The sequence below is a fragment of the Mobula birostris genome, chromosome 3 (assembly GCF_030028105.1).
Source record: "Mobula birostris isolate sMobBir1 chromosome 3, sMobBir1.hap1, whole genome shotgun sequence".
NCBI classification, from domain to species: domain Eukaryota; kingdom Metazoa; phylum Chordata; class Chondrichthyes; order Myliobatiformes; family Myliobatidae; genus Mobula; species Mobula birostris.
The window spans coordinates 194872417-194891538 of NC_092372.1; the positions used below are offsets into that span (position 1 = coordinate 194872417).

At 38.7% G+C, this 19122-nt stretch overlaps 1 protein-coding gene across 1 annotated transcript in view; it reads right to left on the reverse strand.

Annotated features, from left to right (window-relative positions):
* The window catches only part of LOC140195515 (kinesin-1 heavy chain), a 105629-nt gene that overhangs the window by 53946 nt on the left and 32561 nt on the right, over positions 1–19122 (reverse strand). Inside the window, exons 4-10 of the mRNA XM_072253970.1 lie at positions 18906–19010; positions 16545–16593; positions 13709–13764; positions 13529–13616; positions 11237–11361; positions 9009–9113; positions 6664–6809 (exon numbers count right to left, since the gene is read on the reverse strand). Of these exons, the coding sequence (XP_072110071.1) occupies positions 6664–6809; positions 9009–9113; positions 11237–11361; positions 13529–13616; positions 13709–13764; positions 16545–16593; positions 18906–19010 (674 nt within the window). The remainder of the gene's footprint in view (positions 1–6663; positions 6810–9008; positions 9114–11236; positions 11362–13528; positions 13617–13708; positions 13765–16544; positions 16594–18905; positions 19011–19122) is intronic.

Consider the following 19122-nt stretch of genomic DNA (forward strand, 5'->3'; position numbering starts at 1 on the left):
TCCTCTGTACCCTTTCCAATGCTTCCACCATCTGTCTTATAGTGAGGCGACCAGAAATGAACACAGTACTCCAAGTGTAGCCTAACCAGAGTTTTATAGAGCTGCATCATTACCTCGTGACTCTTAAACTCTATCCCTCGACTTATGAAAGCTAACACCCCATAAGCTTTCTTAACCACTCTATCCACCTGTGAGGCAACTTTCAGGGATCGGTAGACATGTACCCCAAGATCCCTCTGCTCCTCCACACTACCAAGTGTCCTGCCATTTACTTTGTACTCTGCCTTGGAGTTTGTCCTTCCAAAGTGTACCACCTCAACACTTCTCCGGGTTGAACTCCATCTGCCACTTCTCAGCCCACTTCTGCATCCTATCAATGTCTCTCTGCAATCTTCGGCAATCCTCTACGCTATCCACAACACCACCAACCTTTGTGTTGTCTGCAAACTTGCCAACCCACCCTTCTACCTTCACATCCCGGTCATTAATAAAAATCATGAAAAGTAGAGGTCCCACAACCGATACTTGTGGGACACCACTAGTCACAACCCTCCAATCTGAATGTACTCCCTCCACCGCGACCCTCTGCTTTCTGCAGGCAAGCCAATTCCGAATCCACCTGGCCAAACTTCCCTGGATCCCATGTCTTCTGACTTTCTGAATAAGCCTACCGTGTAGAACCTTGTCAAATGCCTTACTAAAATCCATGCAGATCACATCCACTGCACTACCCTCATCTATATGCCTGGTCACCTCCTCAAAGAACTCTATCAGGCTTGTTAGACACGATCTGCCCTTCACAAAGCCATGCAGACTGTCCCTGATCAGACCATGATTCTCTAAATACCCAGAGATCCTACCCCTAAGAATCTTTCCAACAGCTTTCCTACCACAGATGTAAGGCTCACTGGTCTATAATTACCTGGACTATCCCTACTACCTTTTTTGAACAAGGGGACAACATTCGCCTCCCTCCAATCCTCTGGTATCATTCCCATGGACAACGAGGATATAAAGATCCTAGCCAGAGGCTCAGCAATCTCTTCCCTCGCCTCGTGTGCAGCCTGGGGAATATTCCGTCAGGCCCCGGGAACTTATCTGTCCTAATGTATTTTAACAACTCCAACACCTCCTCTCCGTTAGTATCAACATGCTCCAGAACATCAACCTCACTCATATTGTCCTCACCGTCAAGTTCCCTCTCATTGGTGAATACCGAAGAGAAGTATTCATTGAGGACCTCGCTCACTTCCACAGCCTCCAGGCACATCTTCCCACCTTTATCTCTAATCAGTCCTACCTTCACTCCTGTCATCCTTTTGTTCTTCACATAATCGAAGAATGCCTTGAGGTTTTCCTTTATCCTACTCACCAAGGCCTTCTTCCTAACTCCCTGTAGTCTGTTTTCAGGACCTCCTCCCTTTTCCTACCTATGTCATTGATACCAATATGTACCACGACCTCTGGCTGTTCACCTTCCCACTTCACAATATCGTGCATGCAATCAGAAACATCCCGGACCCTAGCAACTACCATCCGTGTTTCTTTCCTGCGTCCACAGAATCAGCTGTCTGACCCCCTAACTATAGAGTACCCTATTACGGCTGCTTTCTTCCTTTCCTTACCCCCCTGAGCCACAGGGTCAGACTCCGTGCCACAGGCGCGGTCACTGTTGCCTCCCCCAGGTAGGCCATTCCCCCCCCCCCCCAAACAGTACTCAAACAGGAGTACTTATTAAGGGAGACAGCCACAGGGGTACTCTTTCCCTTCCCTCTCCTGTTACCCACTTATCTGTCTCCCTATCACCTCCTCACTTTCCCTGACCAAACGAAGGCAATTCTTCAATAAGTTGTTATCCATCATTAAGGACCCTTACCATCCGGGATACATCCTGTTCTCATTACTACCATCAGTACAGGAGTCTTAAGCAGCACACGATGTTTTCAGAATAGCATCCTCACCTCCACCATCACATTCCTGAATGGTCAATGAGCCAATGATCACTACCTCACTAATATTCTTCTCCACTATTTATTTCTTATTGTAGCTAAGTATTTTTTTATTTGTACTTATTGCTGCCACAACACAACAAATATCACATGTCAGTGATCTAATTCTGACTTTGATTCAGACTTCACAATTCCAACACATGCCTGATTAGCTTTCCTCTTGCTAATCTCAGGTTATCACAAACTGGTGAGTTTCCTAAACTGCACCATGCCATTAATCCAAAAACCCTGCCTTGATATAAATAAAAGCCTTATTTCAAAATTTTCACGTTTATTTTCAAATCTCTCCATGACCTCATCCAACACCATCATAAACCGCCTCCAATTCTATAAACCCAGAGACCACTATACTCCTCCAGTTCTGAACTTGATCATTTGTGAATAAAAGCATCTCAAAACCAGAGTCTTTATTTACCACAGCCAGGCTACATCTGCACTCAAGATATCTCTGCACCCAAGATTTTTCTTAAAACTTAAATTTGACCAAGTTTTTGCTCCAATGGCTCAGTAGCAAACTTTGCCAAGATTCCGACAAAGCATATTTTTACCATTTCCATCAATAAAAGTTACCACACAAGTAACTCATAAGCACGAGATTCTGTTGATGCTATAAATCTTGGGAAAATGCAGGAGGAATTCAGCAAATCAGGCACCATCTATGGCGGGGATTAGGCTGCTTTGAGCCCGCACATTTGCTAAGTTCCTCCAGCAATTTGTGTGTACCACGAAAGAGATGCTTTTTGTTTTCAAAAATGCAACGCAGCTTTACAAGAGCAACAAGTAAAACTAGAATATTCTCATCGATCTTGATAGAATTTTTAAGAAAATTTTAATCTGTGTGTCTGTCCACAATAAATCCTCAAACTATCTCCATTATTTTCAGGAATGACCTTTAGCATTTTGTATACATTTCTGTTGCGTTTGTCAATTTTATGATTTGTGCACTTTAAACCATTTTGCAGATTATCCAAGCTGATAATTTTCTACGCTAAATATCTTTAATTCTTTCTTGATCTCTTTTTGTGTTCTAACAACTGCTTTAGTTTTTCCACATACAAACTGGGACGATGCAATGATTCAACACATCTGTAGCCTTACAAAGTTACGTTATAGAAACACAGAACATAGAATATCTAAAGCACATTACAGGCCAACCATGTAACCTACTGTAGAAGCTGCCCAGAATTTCCCTACCACATAGCCTCCTATTTTTCTAAGCTCCATGTACCCGCCTCTACCACCTTCACTAGCAATGCATTCCATGCACCCACTATTCTGTGTGTGAAAAACTTACCTCTGACATCCCCCTTGTACCTACCAAGCACCTTAAAACTATACCCCCTCGTGTTAGCCATTTCAGCCCTGGGAAAAAGCCTCTGGCTATCCATATGATCATATATATCTGAAAAACCCCTATTAGCTTTGCCTTTTCATAATTATTTCACTTCATGATTCTCAATTAGCTTCTACATTACTTTTTTAAAATTCTAAACATTTTTGCATTCTCTTGTCTACTTTGTGATCATTACTGTCTGTGTTTCAGACCATCTTTGGTCATCAACCAGTACAGCAGAAAATTCTTTCTGAGTATGACCTTCGTCTCATTAGGGACAAAATTTAACTAGAGATGAGCAACATTAAATGCAAGTGATTGTGCAGATGCTGGGAGTCCTTAGAAGCACACGAAGTGTTGGAAAAGTTATTCCCTATGGTGGGGGAGTCTAGGACAAGAGGGCATGACTTCAGGATTGAAGGATGTCCATTTAGAATAGAGATGTGAAGAAATTACTTTAGTCAGAGAGTGGTAAGTCTGTGGAATTTGTTGCCATGAGCAGCTGTGGAGGCCAAGTCATTGGGTGCATTTAAGTCAGAGATAGATAGGTTCTTGATTAGCCAGGGCATCAAAGGGTATGGGGAGAAGGCAGGGGAGTAGGGATGACTGGAAGAATTGGTTCAGCCCATGATAGACTGGCAGAGCTGACTCGATGGGCAGAATGGCCTTCTTCTGCTCCTATATCTTGTGGTCTTAAACTCAGCAGGCCAGGCAGCATCAATGGAGGGGGAAAGGGCTGACATTTGAGCTTAGAGCCTTCATTTCTTTATATTGAAACCTGCCAATATTTTTCAATAGATTTTCAAGCCAAAGTTCCTTAAAATATGCCAAGTGTTCCAACTTTATTCAATCATAAGCAAGAGAAAACTTGCAGATGCTGGAAGTCCAATGTTTCGAGCTAAAACCCTTCCTTTTACACTTTTCAGGGCAGTCATGGCTGGAGGAGACTTTGCAGTGTAGTAATCCAATCAGAAACAAGAGAAAATCTGCAGATGCTGGAAATACAAGCTGACCAACTCCGTTCAAGGGATTTTACAGTGCAATACAATAATTCTTGTTGCTTCTTTGGTTGGCACCATTAATTTAAAGTAGTAATGAACATCTTTCAGTGGTGAATCAGCTGCTTGCAAATCAGTGACAGCAATTTATCAAACTTGGAATTTATGGGCAACTAATTAGTTTGAAATTGTTAGGTGGTTGGAGATCATTACAAACATCATTGCAAAAACTAAATTTTTTTTAAAGTGAAAACTTGAGTCACACAAATCAAATTTCCCCAATCAGCTGCTGATCCCAAATCGATCAGAACTGAATAAAAACTTAGATAAAAGTAAATTAAACGGCCTAGCGCTTTTACGATCTCTGGGAGATTTGAATGTGCAAGTATGACTGGGGCAGTCATCACTGGGGGTAGACGCTGCATCGAGGCCGGATAGTGGACGATGAACCCGTGGTCAGCTCCATTACTCCAAGCCAATTAAAGAATGAACAAGATTAAAATTGTCGAGGATCCCAAGTGCGGAAAACAAATCTGTGTTCAGCACCACCTGCCTGTGCTTGACCGGTCTTCCTCTTCTCTTGCTACTTCCATTGGGTGGGAAGTGCAGCAGTCTTGGGTCCCACAATGCGAGGTTCCTGAGCATTTGTTGCCCTGCAGCCATCAGGCTCCTGGACATGCTTCACTCACTTCAGTGCTGAACAGGGTCTGCAGCTGTGGACTCATTTTCGGGGACTCTGCAACTCATATTCCACATTTTGTTTATTTTTTTTTTTACTTTTTGCACGATATGATGATTCGAGTACAGGAGCAGGGAGGTACTACTGCAGTTGTGCAAGGCCTTGGTGAGACCACACCTGGAGTATTGTGTGCAGTTTTGGTCCCCTAATCTGAGGAAAGACATCCTTGCCATAGAGGGAGTACAAAGAAGGTTCACCAGATTGATTCCTGGGATGGCAGGACTTTCATATGAAGAAAGACTGGATGAACTAGCCTTGTACTCGCTGGAATTTAGAAGATTGAGGGGGTATCTGATTGAAACATATAAAATCCTAAAGGGATTGGACAGGCTAGATGCAGGAAGATTGTTCCCGATGTTGGGGAAGTCCAGAACGAGGGGTCACAGTTTGAGGATAGAGGGGAAGCCTTTTAGGACTGAGATTAGGAAAAACTTCTTCACACAGAGAGTGGTGAATCTGTGGAATTCTCTGCCACAGGAAACAGTTGAGGCCAGTTCATTGGCTATATTTAAGAGGGAGTTAGATATGGCCCTTGTGGCTACGGGGATCAGGGGGTATGGAGGGAAGGCTGGTGCAGGGTTCTGAGTTGGATGATCAGCCATGATCATAATAAATGGCGATGCAGGCTCGAAGGGCCGAATGGCCTACTCCTGCACCTATTTTCTATGTTTCTATATCAAGGCCGAAGGACAAACTGGTGTTCGGCTCACTATTCCGAGGTTTACTAGGTTCAGCACTGAACTGAATCTGCAGTTGTGGCCTGCAGCCACTGGCACTCACCTCAGCACTGTCCATGCTCCGTGACTGCAGTTAATGTTCTGTGTGTTTTCTTTTTACTTTAATTGTTTGCACCATTTGTTCTCTCCCCCCCCCCCCCACACGCACATTTCGTGTTATGGGTTTTTTTAAAATTGGTTCTATTGTGTTTCTTTGTTTTGTGGCTGCCTGCAAGGACAAATCTCAAAGTTGTATACAGTGATAATAAGTGCTCTGAACTTTGACTGTATGGATATGTAATTGTAGAGAACTATAACATTGATTTGTATTACTGAGATAGAAACAGAAAATGTTTATTCAATCTGTTTGTATCATTATATTATAAGACCATAAGACATAGGAGCAGAATTAGGCCATTTGGCCCATCAAGTCTGCTCTACCATTCAATCATGTCCGATCCTTTCTCCCCACTCCTCAAAGCCTCACTTCCTGGCCTTATATTACCATAGCCCCTGTTGAATATAACCATATATTAGACGATGTACACCATGCAAACCATGATGACTACATTGGAAACCATTCTGCTTTAAATGCCTCTAACTCTCAATATAGGAGATCTGCAGAAAGTAATGGAGGGCAACAGATATCTGAATGAATGATTTCACAGCCAACATTTCCATTTGAAAGTGAGAAAGACAGCAAGAAATCTGAGTTCCACATTTGACTGTAAATAACTTGACTGTAAACTGTTAAACTGGTGTCAATTTGTTCAAAATTTCCTGTCTTTGGAAACCATTTAGCAGGAATGATTGTTTGTGTTCTACCTTCTATTTCTACACAAAACATCTTAAACTGCAATTTTCTTACCTTTGACCAAACATCAATGTGCTTTTAGTCTCTGCTTCATTATAGGTTGATGGAGAACAACAAATAACTATTGTTGTTCTGCAGTTACCACCCAGTGAATCCTGTAAAATCCTTGTCATTTTGCTGTCACGGTACGGTACATAAGACTAAAAGAACCAAGATTTGAAAAGTATTACCCATGTGCAAGTAGATTTTTGTTAACCAATTAACTGCTTTTTCTTAGCAACTTGCAATGAAACAGTAATTTTAACAAAATTCATTCCATTTTCCATTCCAGTTTAAAATAAAGTAACCAAGCCTGGAGTGTTTAAGGATAAGAAACAGTAGCTAAATTTTAGTTGAACAGATGATGCATTTAAGGGCACATAAATAGATACAGGGCTTTAGAAGTAATTGGGTTGGATAATGGGATAAGGAAGTGCCAAGGAAGGAATGCAAGGATAGAAAAGGCAGTGAATACAGTGCCTATAAAAAGTATTCACCACCCCCCCCCCCAAAGAAGTTTTCATGTTTTGTTGATTTACAACATTAAATCTCAGTGGATTTAATTTGGCTTTTCTGACACTGATCAACAGAAGACTCTTGTGTCAAAGTGAAAACAAATTTCTACAAATTGATCTAAATTTATTGCAATTATTAAACACAAAATAATTGATTGCATAATTACTCATCCCCTTCAAGTCAGTATTTAGTAGATGCACCTTTAGCAGCAATTATAGCCTTGAGTCTGTGTGGATAGGTCTCATCAATTTGCACATCTGGACACTGCAATTTTTCCTCATTCTTCCTTACAAAACTGCTCAAGCTCCATCAGATTGCATGGGGATCATGAGGGAACAGTCCTTTTCAAATCCAGCCACAAACACTCAATTGGATAGAGGTCTGGACTCCGATTTGTCTCTCCAGGATATTAATTTTGTTGTTTTTAAGCCATTCCTGTGTAACTTTGGCTTTATGCTTGGGGTTATTGTCTTGCTGGGAAAAAAATTCCTGAAGTTGTAGTTCTCTTGCAGACTGCATCAGGTTTTCCTCCAGGATTTCCCTGTATTTTGCTGCATTCATTTTACTCTCTACCTTCACAAGCCTTCCAGGCTTGATGTGATGCAGCTTCATGATAGGGATGGTGTGTTTTTGATGAGGTGCAACGTTTAGTCTGATGGCTAAAAAGCTCAATTTTGGTTTCATCAGACCACAGAACCTTCTTCCAGATGACTTCCCACATGCCTTCTGGCAAACTCGAGCTGAGATTTCATGTGTTTTTTTTTCTCCCAACAGTGGCTTTTTCTTTGCCCCTCTCCCATAGAGCTGAAACTGGTGAAGCACCCAGACAACCGTTGTTGTAAGCGCCATCACCCATCTCAGCCACTGAAGCTTGCAACTCCTCCAGAGTTGTCATAGGTCTCTTGGTGGCCTCCCTCACTAGTCCCCTTCTTGCATGGTCACTCAGTTTTTGAGGATAGCCTGCTCTAGGCAGATTTACAGCTGTGCCATATTCTTTCCATTTCTTGACATTTGACATAACTGTACTCCATTGGATATTCAGTGAGTTGGAAATTTTCTTGTATCCATCTTCTGACTTGTGCTTTTCAAAAGCCTTTTTACGGAGATGTTTGCTTGTTCTTTTGTCTCCATGGTGTAGTTTTTGCCAGGATACTGACTGACCAACAGCTGGACCTTCCAGATACAGGTGTACTTTTACTACAATCAACTGAAACACATTAACCGCACACAGGTGATCTCCATTTAATTATGTGACTTCTAAAACCAAATGGCTGCACCAGTGATAATTTGCTGTGTCATATTCATGGAGGTAAATACTTATGCAATCAATTATTTTGTAATTAATTTAGACACATTTGTAGAGATCAGTTTTCACTTTGACACTAATCTTTTTCTGTTGATCAGTATCAAAAAAGCCAAATTAAATCCACTGTGATTCAATGTTGTAAAATAATATAATATGAAAACTTCCAAGGGGAGGTGAATACTTCTTATAGGCTCTGCAAATCATAGGATCCACATTTTCAAATTAGTGCACTCAAGTCTAGCAGCCAGGAGTGGAGGTTGGAATCAGTTTAAGGTTGTAAAATGGTACAGTGTAAATCTAAGAAAAATTAGGAAGGCTACCAGTTTAATTACAAATTATTAAAACAGAAGAGAAAAATGTAACAGCTTAAAAGATTTTGGTTATATTTAGCTCATTTTCCTTTACATATTGAGAATTCTGCTGAACCATCTTGTTGCTTCCCAGGCCCATTAAAGTACTACAGTTTAGAAATTTTAAATTGGTTAATGAAATTTGCAAAGTCAAAGTGAAAGAAACATAATGTATTCTTAATACTCACACTTGATTCTGCCAGAGAAGCAATGACATTCCCCAATGCTGACAAAGACCTGTTGATATTCTTCGCTTCATCGAGAACTGCGCCTTCTGCTCCAGTTTTACTAACCTAAGTGAGGAAAGTTTTAAGTGACTGCATGAACATATTATCAACACCTTTACAATGATTCCCAATGTGTTTTTTTTAAAGTTCCTTATTCTTTCATATTATTTACTGTCACACCCAGTTCACTGTCACAAATTAAGCTGGTATGACAAACAAGTTTGGGCCTAAACTTTTGATACATAACATTGCTAATGAACAAGTAAATGTTACCAGTTAGAGCCTGATAGAGCATTGATGGCCCTTACCTCAAACAAAACAATTGAGTCTGAGTGAAAAGTATTTTAAAGTGACACAATTTTAATACCCAACTTCATAAGCAGTCAAATTTCTTCATTTTTAGTAATCATGTCATGCAGGCATTGCAGGCAGGGCCATCATTTATTTCCATCATTGGGTGCCCTGAAAGTTGAACCCTGCAGTCACAGGAAGCCGCTTTCAGAATGTTATACTAGGTTGAAACAACTAAATAACTGTCTCTGAAGTGGCTTAGCAAGCCAATCGATGTGGAGTCACAAAAGGGCATGACCAGGTAAGCATTGCAGGGTTCCTTCCCTAGAGAAAATTTAGTGAAACAGGTCAGTTTTTAAATAAGAACCTGACGGCTTAACAGCCATTTACAGAGAAATTTTTTTTTTAAATTCCCAAATTTTAACTGAATTCAAGTTGTCAAGAACTGATAGCTGGACCTTAACTCTAATTCTTTGGATTATTTGTCCAAGCTGCTGAAATATTCAGTTATGAGAGTGTTAAAGTAATACTTCCTTCTATAATGAGAAATACATTTTTAACCAATAGCAGCATTCTTTTGAAAAACAGTATATCTGCAAATCAAATTTCTAAAGCCCGACAGTACTTCAGTACATTTAGGAAACAGTGCCAGCAAAGCATAATGATGGAAATTCACATCAGTTGGAAAGCTTTGGTAATCAGGGGAGACTGCCTGTAAAAATCAGAAAATTCTTGCAAAAACAATTCAGATAATTGTATTCCTGTTGGTCAAAATGGCTTTTCAAATCAAGCCCACTGCACACACTACACTACATCACACTACATCAAATGCTTATCAGAATACTTATAAGGGTTAAATTAGATTAGGCTATACTTTACAGAAACTAAAATATTTTTTAGGAAACCAGCATAAGCAACGGCCTTAAGGAGCACAAGGCTCGTGACAGACTCTAATCTTTAAAAAAGTATTTTAGAGACCAACAACAAAACTATAATCTTTTCCCATCTTTGCTTTACTTCAGTAATTTGCATTGATTCTTGATTAATTTCACTGAAACGCTTGAACAGAAAGCTTTTCTCATCTCCTTTGGATACTCCTAACTCATGGAAATTAACCTCCCCTTCATCAACTCTATAAACAGCCAACATATTCAAAGAACCCACCCACCCTGGAGATTCTCATCTCTTCATTCTCCCACCTGGAACAAGATATAAAAATTTATAAACACATCACCACATCAGCTATTATCCCACTGTAATAACACTATAGAATAGTGGTTTATGTTAACATGGACGTTTGACCTCAAAAATAGCTGTTTCACTTTATTCTGCCTGTGCTTTTGTTTTACCACATACTAACTCAATATATTGTGTAAGTGATTTGATGTGTATGAACAGCATGCAAGACAAGCTTTTCATTGCATTTCAGTACGTGACAATAAACCAAATCAAATTCCTTATGCAAAAATAGCTTCTGCAATGAGTGACCATGTTCCTGTTTCTCAAAATCATTTCAAACTTACACCTACTTCCACAGATAATTCCTTTCACCATTAAGATAACTTGATCAAAGCAGCATTTCTAAATTGCCAAAAATATATTCAATTTGATTACTAGTATATATTTCTCAGATGCTTGAGACTATCAGCAGTACATTGTATTCAACACAGCTGAGCAGTAACTTAGTTTTGCTGCACAAATATTTATTAGAACTATATAAAAGTAAAAGCTGATACATTACAAGAATTACGTTTAGCTTTTAACCTCGTTTTGTGGGTCATCTTACAATCTAACAAGTAATACTATCCACACTAAAATCACAGAAACTTTAGTTGTTAGATGATCCAATTTTTTTTCTATTGTTTTTACTGGGGAAAAAAAAGAAAAAATAAACATACCTTTTCACTGCCTGCCAAGTCAACCAGATAAAGCTTGCCACTTAGCTTCTGCTCCGTTGCAGTGTTTTCTTGTTTGACATTAATAAGAAAGATACTGTGGCTACGTGAGCTGTGCTCATTCATATCTGAAATAGAAACAGATGACACTGCTCAACAACTAGGCAGACTGCAGATCCTTAACATAAAAAATTAGGGCTATAATAGGAAGTGCTGGAAATTCCTACAAAATTAAGTAGCATCTATAGGGAGAAACAGTTAGCACTGAGAATTTACAGGATAGACACTGATGTCTGTTTCCAAGGTGGAAGAGTCAAATACTAGAGGGCATAGCTTTAAGGTGATGGGGCAAAGTTTAAAGGAGACATACATGGCAAGTTTTATTTGTACAGAGAGAATCAGATAGACACATAAATAGGCAGGGAATTGAGGGATAATAACTCTTCCTAAACCTGACACATGCCAGCAGATAGACAGTTTAAATTGACATATTGTTGGGACAGACATTACTGGCTGAAGGGTCCATTGTAATGTACTCTATTTCAAATTGATAATTTATCTTTGATTTGAAATAGTGAAGGTTTGTAAAGTCCTTAAAATGTTAATTTCAGTTCATTCTTGACAGATGCTGCTCAATCTGAATACTTTCAGTATTTTATGATTTTGTTTCAAATTTCCACTATCTCCAATTTTTGCCTTTGTCTTCTTACTTACTCAGGCCTCTATTTTTCCAGGTGGTTGGAAAAAAAGAAAACGGAGTGATATTTAAGCCACAGTCCAATATTAGAGCTTTTCTACCACTTCACGTCCAATGTCGTCACAGAAAATCATCATCTGCTGAGCTTCCCAACTTCAGACATGTAACCAGAAATTCAAATGGATCAGCCACTCAATTAGATCACAGATAGAGTATCCTAGTTTATGACACCCAACCATCATTAAAAACACACAAATCAGAAGCAGCACCAACGCTCAAGTTGAACGCTATCCAGGGTAAAGTAGGCTGCTTGATAGTGGCCCATTATCAACCTAAGCATAACAAAGGGATCGTCTCTTCTTTCAACACTCCAAAGGGACCATTCCTTCTCTCACTGTTTCACTGTTCCATCTTCAATACATGTCTTCTCATAGCATCTTCAATGCCATTGCAGGAGATGCAACACCTGCTCTTTCACTTCCTCCCATTATCCAGGACACCAAATGCTCCTTTTAAATAAAGCAGCAGTGTATTTGTGCTCATCATTTAGTCTTTTGCAAAACGCTACTCCTGATACAGTCTCCTCTGCACTAGAGATATCATATGCTGAATGTGTGACAATTTACAGAACTTTTTTAGTCTGTAAATGTGATCTGAGCTTTCATTGGCCAGTCACTTTGATTCCCTGTCCCACTCTGAACTCAGTCTCTGACCTCTTAAAACGTTCCAGCAAAATCCAAAGCTCGAGGAAGACAACAGCAAACAACACTATTTAATGAAAAATAACACCACAAATGCAACATTTAGGAAATAAAACAAAATACTGGAAAGCTCAGATCTGGCACATTTGTGGAAAGAGAAACAGTTAACATTTAGGTTGAAAATCCTTCATCAGACCTATGGCAGAAAAGTTGGTTCTAAGTTGCAGAGAAAGTGAGAAACTTTTTGAGAACAGTAGATAGAAAGCAAAAATGTTAACTTTTCTGCTCAAAGACTCTTCATCAGAACTTTGAGAGACAAGACCTCCTTTTCTTGGCGAGGCCAGCAGACATCCATTGCAAGACAACAAATTCTCAGAGCCATCTCAAAATACTTCCTTCCACCCATCCGTTATTTAGCACTATTCATATTCATCCATTTCTACTGCACATGTTCTGATAACAAGACTTTACACAAAGATGCTTCAGCAATGCCTTCCTTCTTCCTGAACCATGGCTTTCCCTTTAGCAGAATTGAAAAAGCACTTGACTGCATCTCAATTATGTCCTGCACCTTGGCTTTTACCCCTTCTCCTGAACAATCCCTGGTCGTTCGTTCAATCCCTGTATGGGCCAAATTATTTGTAAACACAAATGCCCTTGAATGGAAAATCCTACAAAAAGTAGTGGACATGGCCTAGTCCATTACTGGTAATTCCCTCGCCACCATTGAGCGCATCTACACGAAGCATTGTCGCTCAAAAGCAGCATCCATCATCAAGGGCCCCCACCATCCAGGACACGCTCTCATCTTGCTGCTGCCATCAGGAAGGTGGTACATGAGCCTCAGGACTAACACAAGGTCATGCTGCACTTAGGTTAAAGAATAAACATACTTACTTGTAACTGCTACGTGTCTGTTGGATTTTCCTTCATCAATTGTATCCATTACCTCATCAGGACTGCAAACAAAACGTTCAGTGCAACCCTGTATTACCGGAGAAGGAATAATAAAGTTAATTTTATAAACAAAAGTTTCAGAATATTATGGGAAAAATGTAATTGATATATTTTACTCACCTTGACATAAGGGACTCTATTTTTATCTTCATGGACAGAGAGATTGGTCTTGGATACTGGAAAGAAAAATATTCTCATTATGCAATATTTCCTATCATTAAGATAGTTGTACAAATACAAGTGTACTTAATGACACATTTTTATATTTGGTATTCATTATCTGAGTGTAAAATTATGGTGATATGGAGTCCAGATATTTTAAACCCCAGAAGAAAGAACTGATGGCCTAGAATTTGCTTACTACAATGAAGGAAATGACTCCAACTTCAGAAATAAGTTCATGAACAGTTAAACAAAAGTTCAAAAGTTTCTACCCATGCAGCCTTCAGTGTAATATTTGAAATCAGTGAATTGAAGACAATTTTGAACATATCCAATGTTTCTGGCCATTATAATAAGAGCTTGAAACGTTGAGAGAAGATGAAAGTCTGTCTAAAGTGTACTAAGCCGCGATATTGTGCTCACAGCCTAGCCGGCCTTTAGAAGCTAATTTTGGTTGGAATTATGAAATCAAACAATTGCTACAACACGAAAGGCCAAAACCTAGCCAATGCCTGCTTAAACAACTATAATCCCATCAGCTCAATTACCCTCTTCTTCTGTCATAGTTCTGCAAATTATTCTTTTTGTGAAAGCATAGCTCAATTCCATTTCCTACAAGGAATGAATTCCAGATCTTAACTATTCTGAGTTGGTTTGATTCATTATCACATAGCTCTACCAAGGTTCTACCAATTCCATTCTTACTTATAAGAGACTCATTAAGTTATCATCAAGAATACCTTTTCCAAACACTGCTGTAATGTTCTCCCATATCAAAAAGGCAACACTCTCTTCTCCCACCCCTCTTACCTATTCCTCTGTCATGCTTAAAGTATCAGCATCCCACTAAGCTTCCATTCTGCCCTTCTCTCTGGGATGTTTGTTATGGTCACAACATCCCAGTCCCTGGAGCATTCCACCAACTGTGTTCATCCTCTTTACCTGTTTGCCATGATTTTGCACAACTGCTGATGCTTCCTATTTCAGCTTCAATAAAAACAATACAAGCACAGTAGACAGCATTTTTCCTTCCAGCTTGGCATGTTACAGTTCTCAGGACAGCTATGAATACAATAACTTCAAATAACCAGTCTGTCCTGTTCATGTCAGAATTAGCTCGGTCTTATGCAAGGTCATCAACCTGTAACTATTTTTCTCTGCAAAAATACTGCCTGATTTACCAGGTGAAGCCAGTTTAAATTTAAATCAGAATTTACAACAATTGTTATAGCATATAAATTATTCCAGCATTTTTCTTCCTCTTCTCTATCTTCATACATTTTGTCCAATATCTACTTCCTTCAAACAGATCCATTACATCTAAGCTTCAACCTTTTCAGATGACACCATAATCACATGCGTTATCCAGTCTACCTTGGTCTACTCAATGCCAGCAGTTCCATTGGAACTTGTCATCTCTCCACCTCCTCTGCAATTTAAACCTTGTTTATTTTTTTAAACTTTTCTAGTTTCAAATGAAGCTCTTCGACTTAAGATGTATTATTTCGTGTTGGCACATGGCCAAGTGGTTAAGGTGTTCGTCTAGTGATTTGAAGGTCACTAGTTCGAGCCTTGGCTGAGGGCGCGTGTGTGTCCTTGAGCAAGGCACTTAACTACATATTGCTCTGCGACGACACCAGTGCCAAGCTGTATGGGTCCTAATGCCCTTCCCTTGGACAACATCAGTGGCGTGGAGAGGGAAGACTTGCAGCATGGGCAACTGCTGGTCTTCCGTAGAATCTTGCCCAGGCCTGCGCCCTGGAAACTTTCCAAGGTGCAAATCCATGGTCTCATGAGACTAATGAATGCCTATATAAATATTATTTCATTTTCTCTTTCATCCTCTGCTGTCTAACCTGCTGAATGTTTTTGGTATTTTGTTTTTATTTCAAGTTTTCAGCATCGGCACAATCTAGATTTTATATCACATGGTATCTAAAAATATTGGTAAAAAACCTCTATTAGCATGAAATCAATATGAAATAATGGAGAGATTCATGTTACACACATTTTTCTGTGAAAGCAATAGCCAAAAACAAAGCACTGCATAATATCAGTCTCCAATAGCAAGCTATCTCAAATTGGCAACTAGCATTATCAAGTTACCAAATGAAAACCATTTTTGTGGGGGCGGGGGGGGGGAGGAGGAAGAGGGAGCAAAAAAAATCTAATAACTCAAATGGCAAACTATAGTAGCTACTATCATTTTTTCCTCTTTCACACCATTTCATTCAAATTTAATGCTTATATTTCAGTACATTAAAGCACAGACAAATCTTTTCTACCTTTAGTTATGTAAAAATAAACTTTAAAATAAGATAGTTTTGATTAAATATCTTCATGGCAGAGTAAAGTTTTAAGAACTGCTGGAAGGTTGACCCTGTTATGTGAAAATTTGAAGCTTTATGTATGGCAGTATAAAGTGCCACTTTAAAGACTACACTAAGTTGTAAAGCAACAAAGTCCACTCTTCACTATTCTTTAATAGCAATAGCAAACATTAAGTGACATTGATTAACTGCCACATATTTCCTATCAGACTAATATACTTTGTTTTAAAGAGGGGAAATATGTTGGGAATAGCGAGAAAATCCATGCTAAAGAGTGGTTGCAGGGCAAGTGCTGAGGAATCCAGTTTTTAGAATCTATAGAGCTGAAATTCCACCAATTTCTCTAATTCAGCGCAAGGTTCAAAAAGCGTGTTTTTGATCAATCCCAAATATATAATTCACACATAAAAGGAAATCTGATTAGTGTTAGGATAACTCAAAAAAGATCTTTTTTGGCAACTTACCATCCAAAAGATCCCTAATCTTGTCCAAATATATTTCAAAATATGAAACCTGAAAAACAATGATGACAGTTAACCACAGAAACAGTGAATGTAACTTGTACATTTGAAAAGCTGAAAACAGACAGAAAAAATTGGCAATACTCAGATCAAAAGCAATTATGGAGAGAAACAAAGCTGACGATTCAGGGCAATAATCTTCTATCTGAAGACTATCTTACAAAATGTTTCCAACACCTGTGATGGTATGTTTTTATTAGTTATTTTTAAAATGATTGATTACTGGATTGTTAATTTACTGGACTAATAATCCTAAACACACAAGTTAAACACTAAAAGTCTTTTATAAATCTGCAAATAAACATTACGAATAAAAGAGACTAGTTTTTGGTCATAATGAATAAGGGCTTGACTGGGTCCCTTCTATCATGGGATCACAAATTTTAGCAGATATACTTGCCTTTAAACCAATGCTGCTCAAAATGGATCTATTTCAAACATTTCCATTTCAATCCAATCCATCAATTTTAGTTGTAATACTTAAAAGTGATGAACCAAATACGCTTGTTTTTTGGGGAAATAATGGTTTGCAATTTTTCCCTTCACCATTATTTAGATGGGAAATATTTTTCTAACTCCCCTTTTACCCTTTAAGCAAATTACTTTAGAACATAGAACATAAAATAGTACAGCACAGTACAGGCCCTTCGGCCCACAATGTTGTGCTGACCCTCAAACCCTACCTCCTATATAACCCCCCACCTTGAATTCCTCCATAATAAATAAATTAGTATAAATCTATACTAACTCTTGAAATATGGTCTCACAATATTAAATAACAAACGAATCAAGGCTTAACTTTTTCCCTTCCCTCACTCTTTCAAAGACAATAAAATCAGCAGTGTCAAAATCACTCAATATTAAAATTCTTCCATTTTGGTAACATCTTCAGAAAACTCATTGTAATTCTACAAAATCTGTCTTAAATATGGAGATCAGAACAAAAAATTTGAAGTGCTCAGTGTTCATAATGAAAGAAAATCAGACGCTTAATTGGTTCCATCCAGATGTGACTCCAACTCCTTGAAGATGCAGCGCCAAAAAACTGTACATGCTGGAAACCCAAAACCCAAAGTGTTGGAAATGCAAGATTAATTAGAAGTAGCCAAGGAAAAGCTAAACAGTCAACATCACAAAAGTTTAACTAGGACTAAAATAATGGGAAGGAAAGTGCATTTTCATTTGGGAAAAAAATGGAGAGGATAGATAGATATACTTTATTAATCCCGAGGGAAATTTGGTTTCATTACAGCTGCACCAACCAAGAATAGAGCATAAATATAGCAATACAAAAAACCCCAACAATCAAACAACAAAATGCAAACTTGGGGAGTGGGGATTTCTGTGACAGGGTGCAGAATAAAGTTGTCAGGAAAAAAATAAAGTAAATGGAGACAGAAAGGAAGAATGAAACAAATTAAAAGAATACAGCTACATCTGTAGTGGGAGAAAAAAGAGGGCTAAAAATGTAATCTGGCTGTAAATTTATTTAAAAATAAAATTGTTAAATGCAATCTGGCTGTAAACTATCCCGATTAAAGATAAAGTTCTGTCCACTAGTGATTGCAAAGGAAGAGCAAGTCAGGAAGACACAGAGGGAATAGACCGTAAGTGGAAATCTGCTGTAGATGAAAGAATTTATGGAAGGTGATCAGTTGAATGTTGGAGTACAGTGGCAAGGGGAAACCAATACTTGTTCTGACTGGGAGGAAGGGATTGAGAAGATCGTGTGGGCAATACAAAGTTCAGATGTTCATTGTGAAGATGAATCAACAAGGACAAGATAACTGACGTCGCAATAGAAGAGGGAGGTGTCAGAGGGGAAGCAGCTGGACAATGGGAGAAAGAAGAATCCATAAGTTACAACTACAGGGCAATGGAGCAATTTCAGGACACCCCCTTTCTCTTTACTTAAAGTCAACACCTTTTGTTTTGATTTTCTCTTCTGGTCCCAATTAGTGTTTTTTTTAAAAACTGTTGCCTTGACAAATTTGTTCAGCACTCATCACAAATTGGTCTTTCTCTTCAGCCTCCGTCTCTCTGCAACCTAAAACACATCTGTCTTCTACTATTCCTTGTTAAGATGAAAGGCTGTTGATCCAAAAACATCAACTGTTTATTTCCCATTGATCCGTTTTGCAGTTCCAATGTGTTCTTTAAAATCTGCCTTGCCATTTTTTTAAAAGTGACTTTAAAAAAGGCTCAACATTATCTTCAACTTCAAGCACAACTTAAGAAAGATGGTAAGTACCAGTCTTGGCATTGATATTTTCAAAGATGCAAGTGTCTTGAGGAAACTTTTACCTTGATGTGGAATTCCAAATTCTCATCCATGGAGTAAATATAATTAAAAATATCTTGGGCTATTCTGGGAATTATTCCCATACAATCAGGATCATGAAGTGTTCCCTATAATTAGAAATAAAGATGCAAATTACATCTAATGCCATGTTTTCTTAACTAAAAAGTTAACCTTATTCAGACCAAATCCAGAATAATATTTCAGTTTCACCCATGTGGA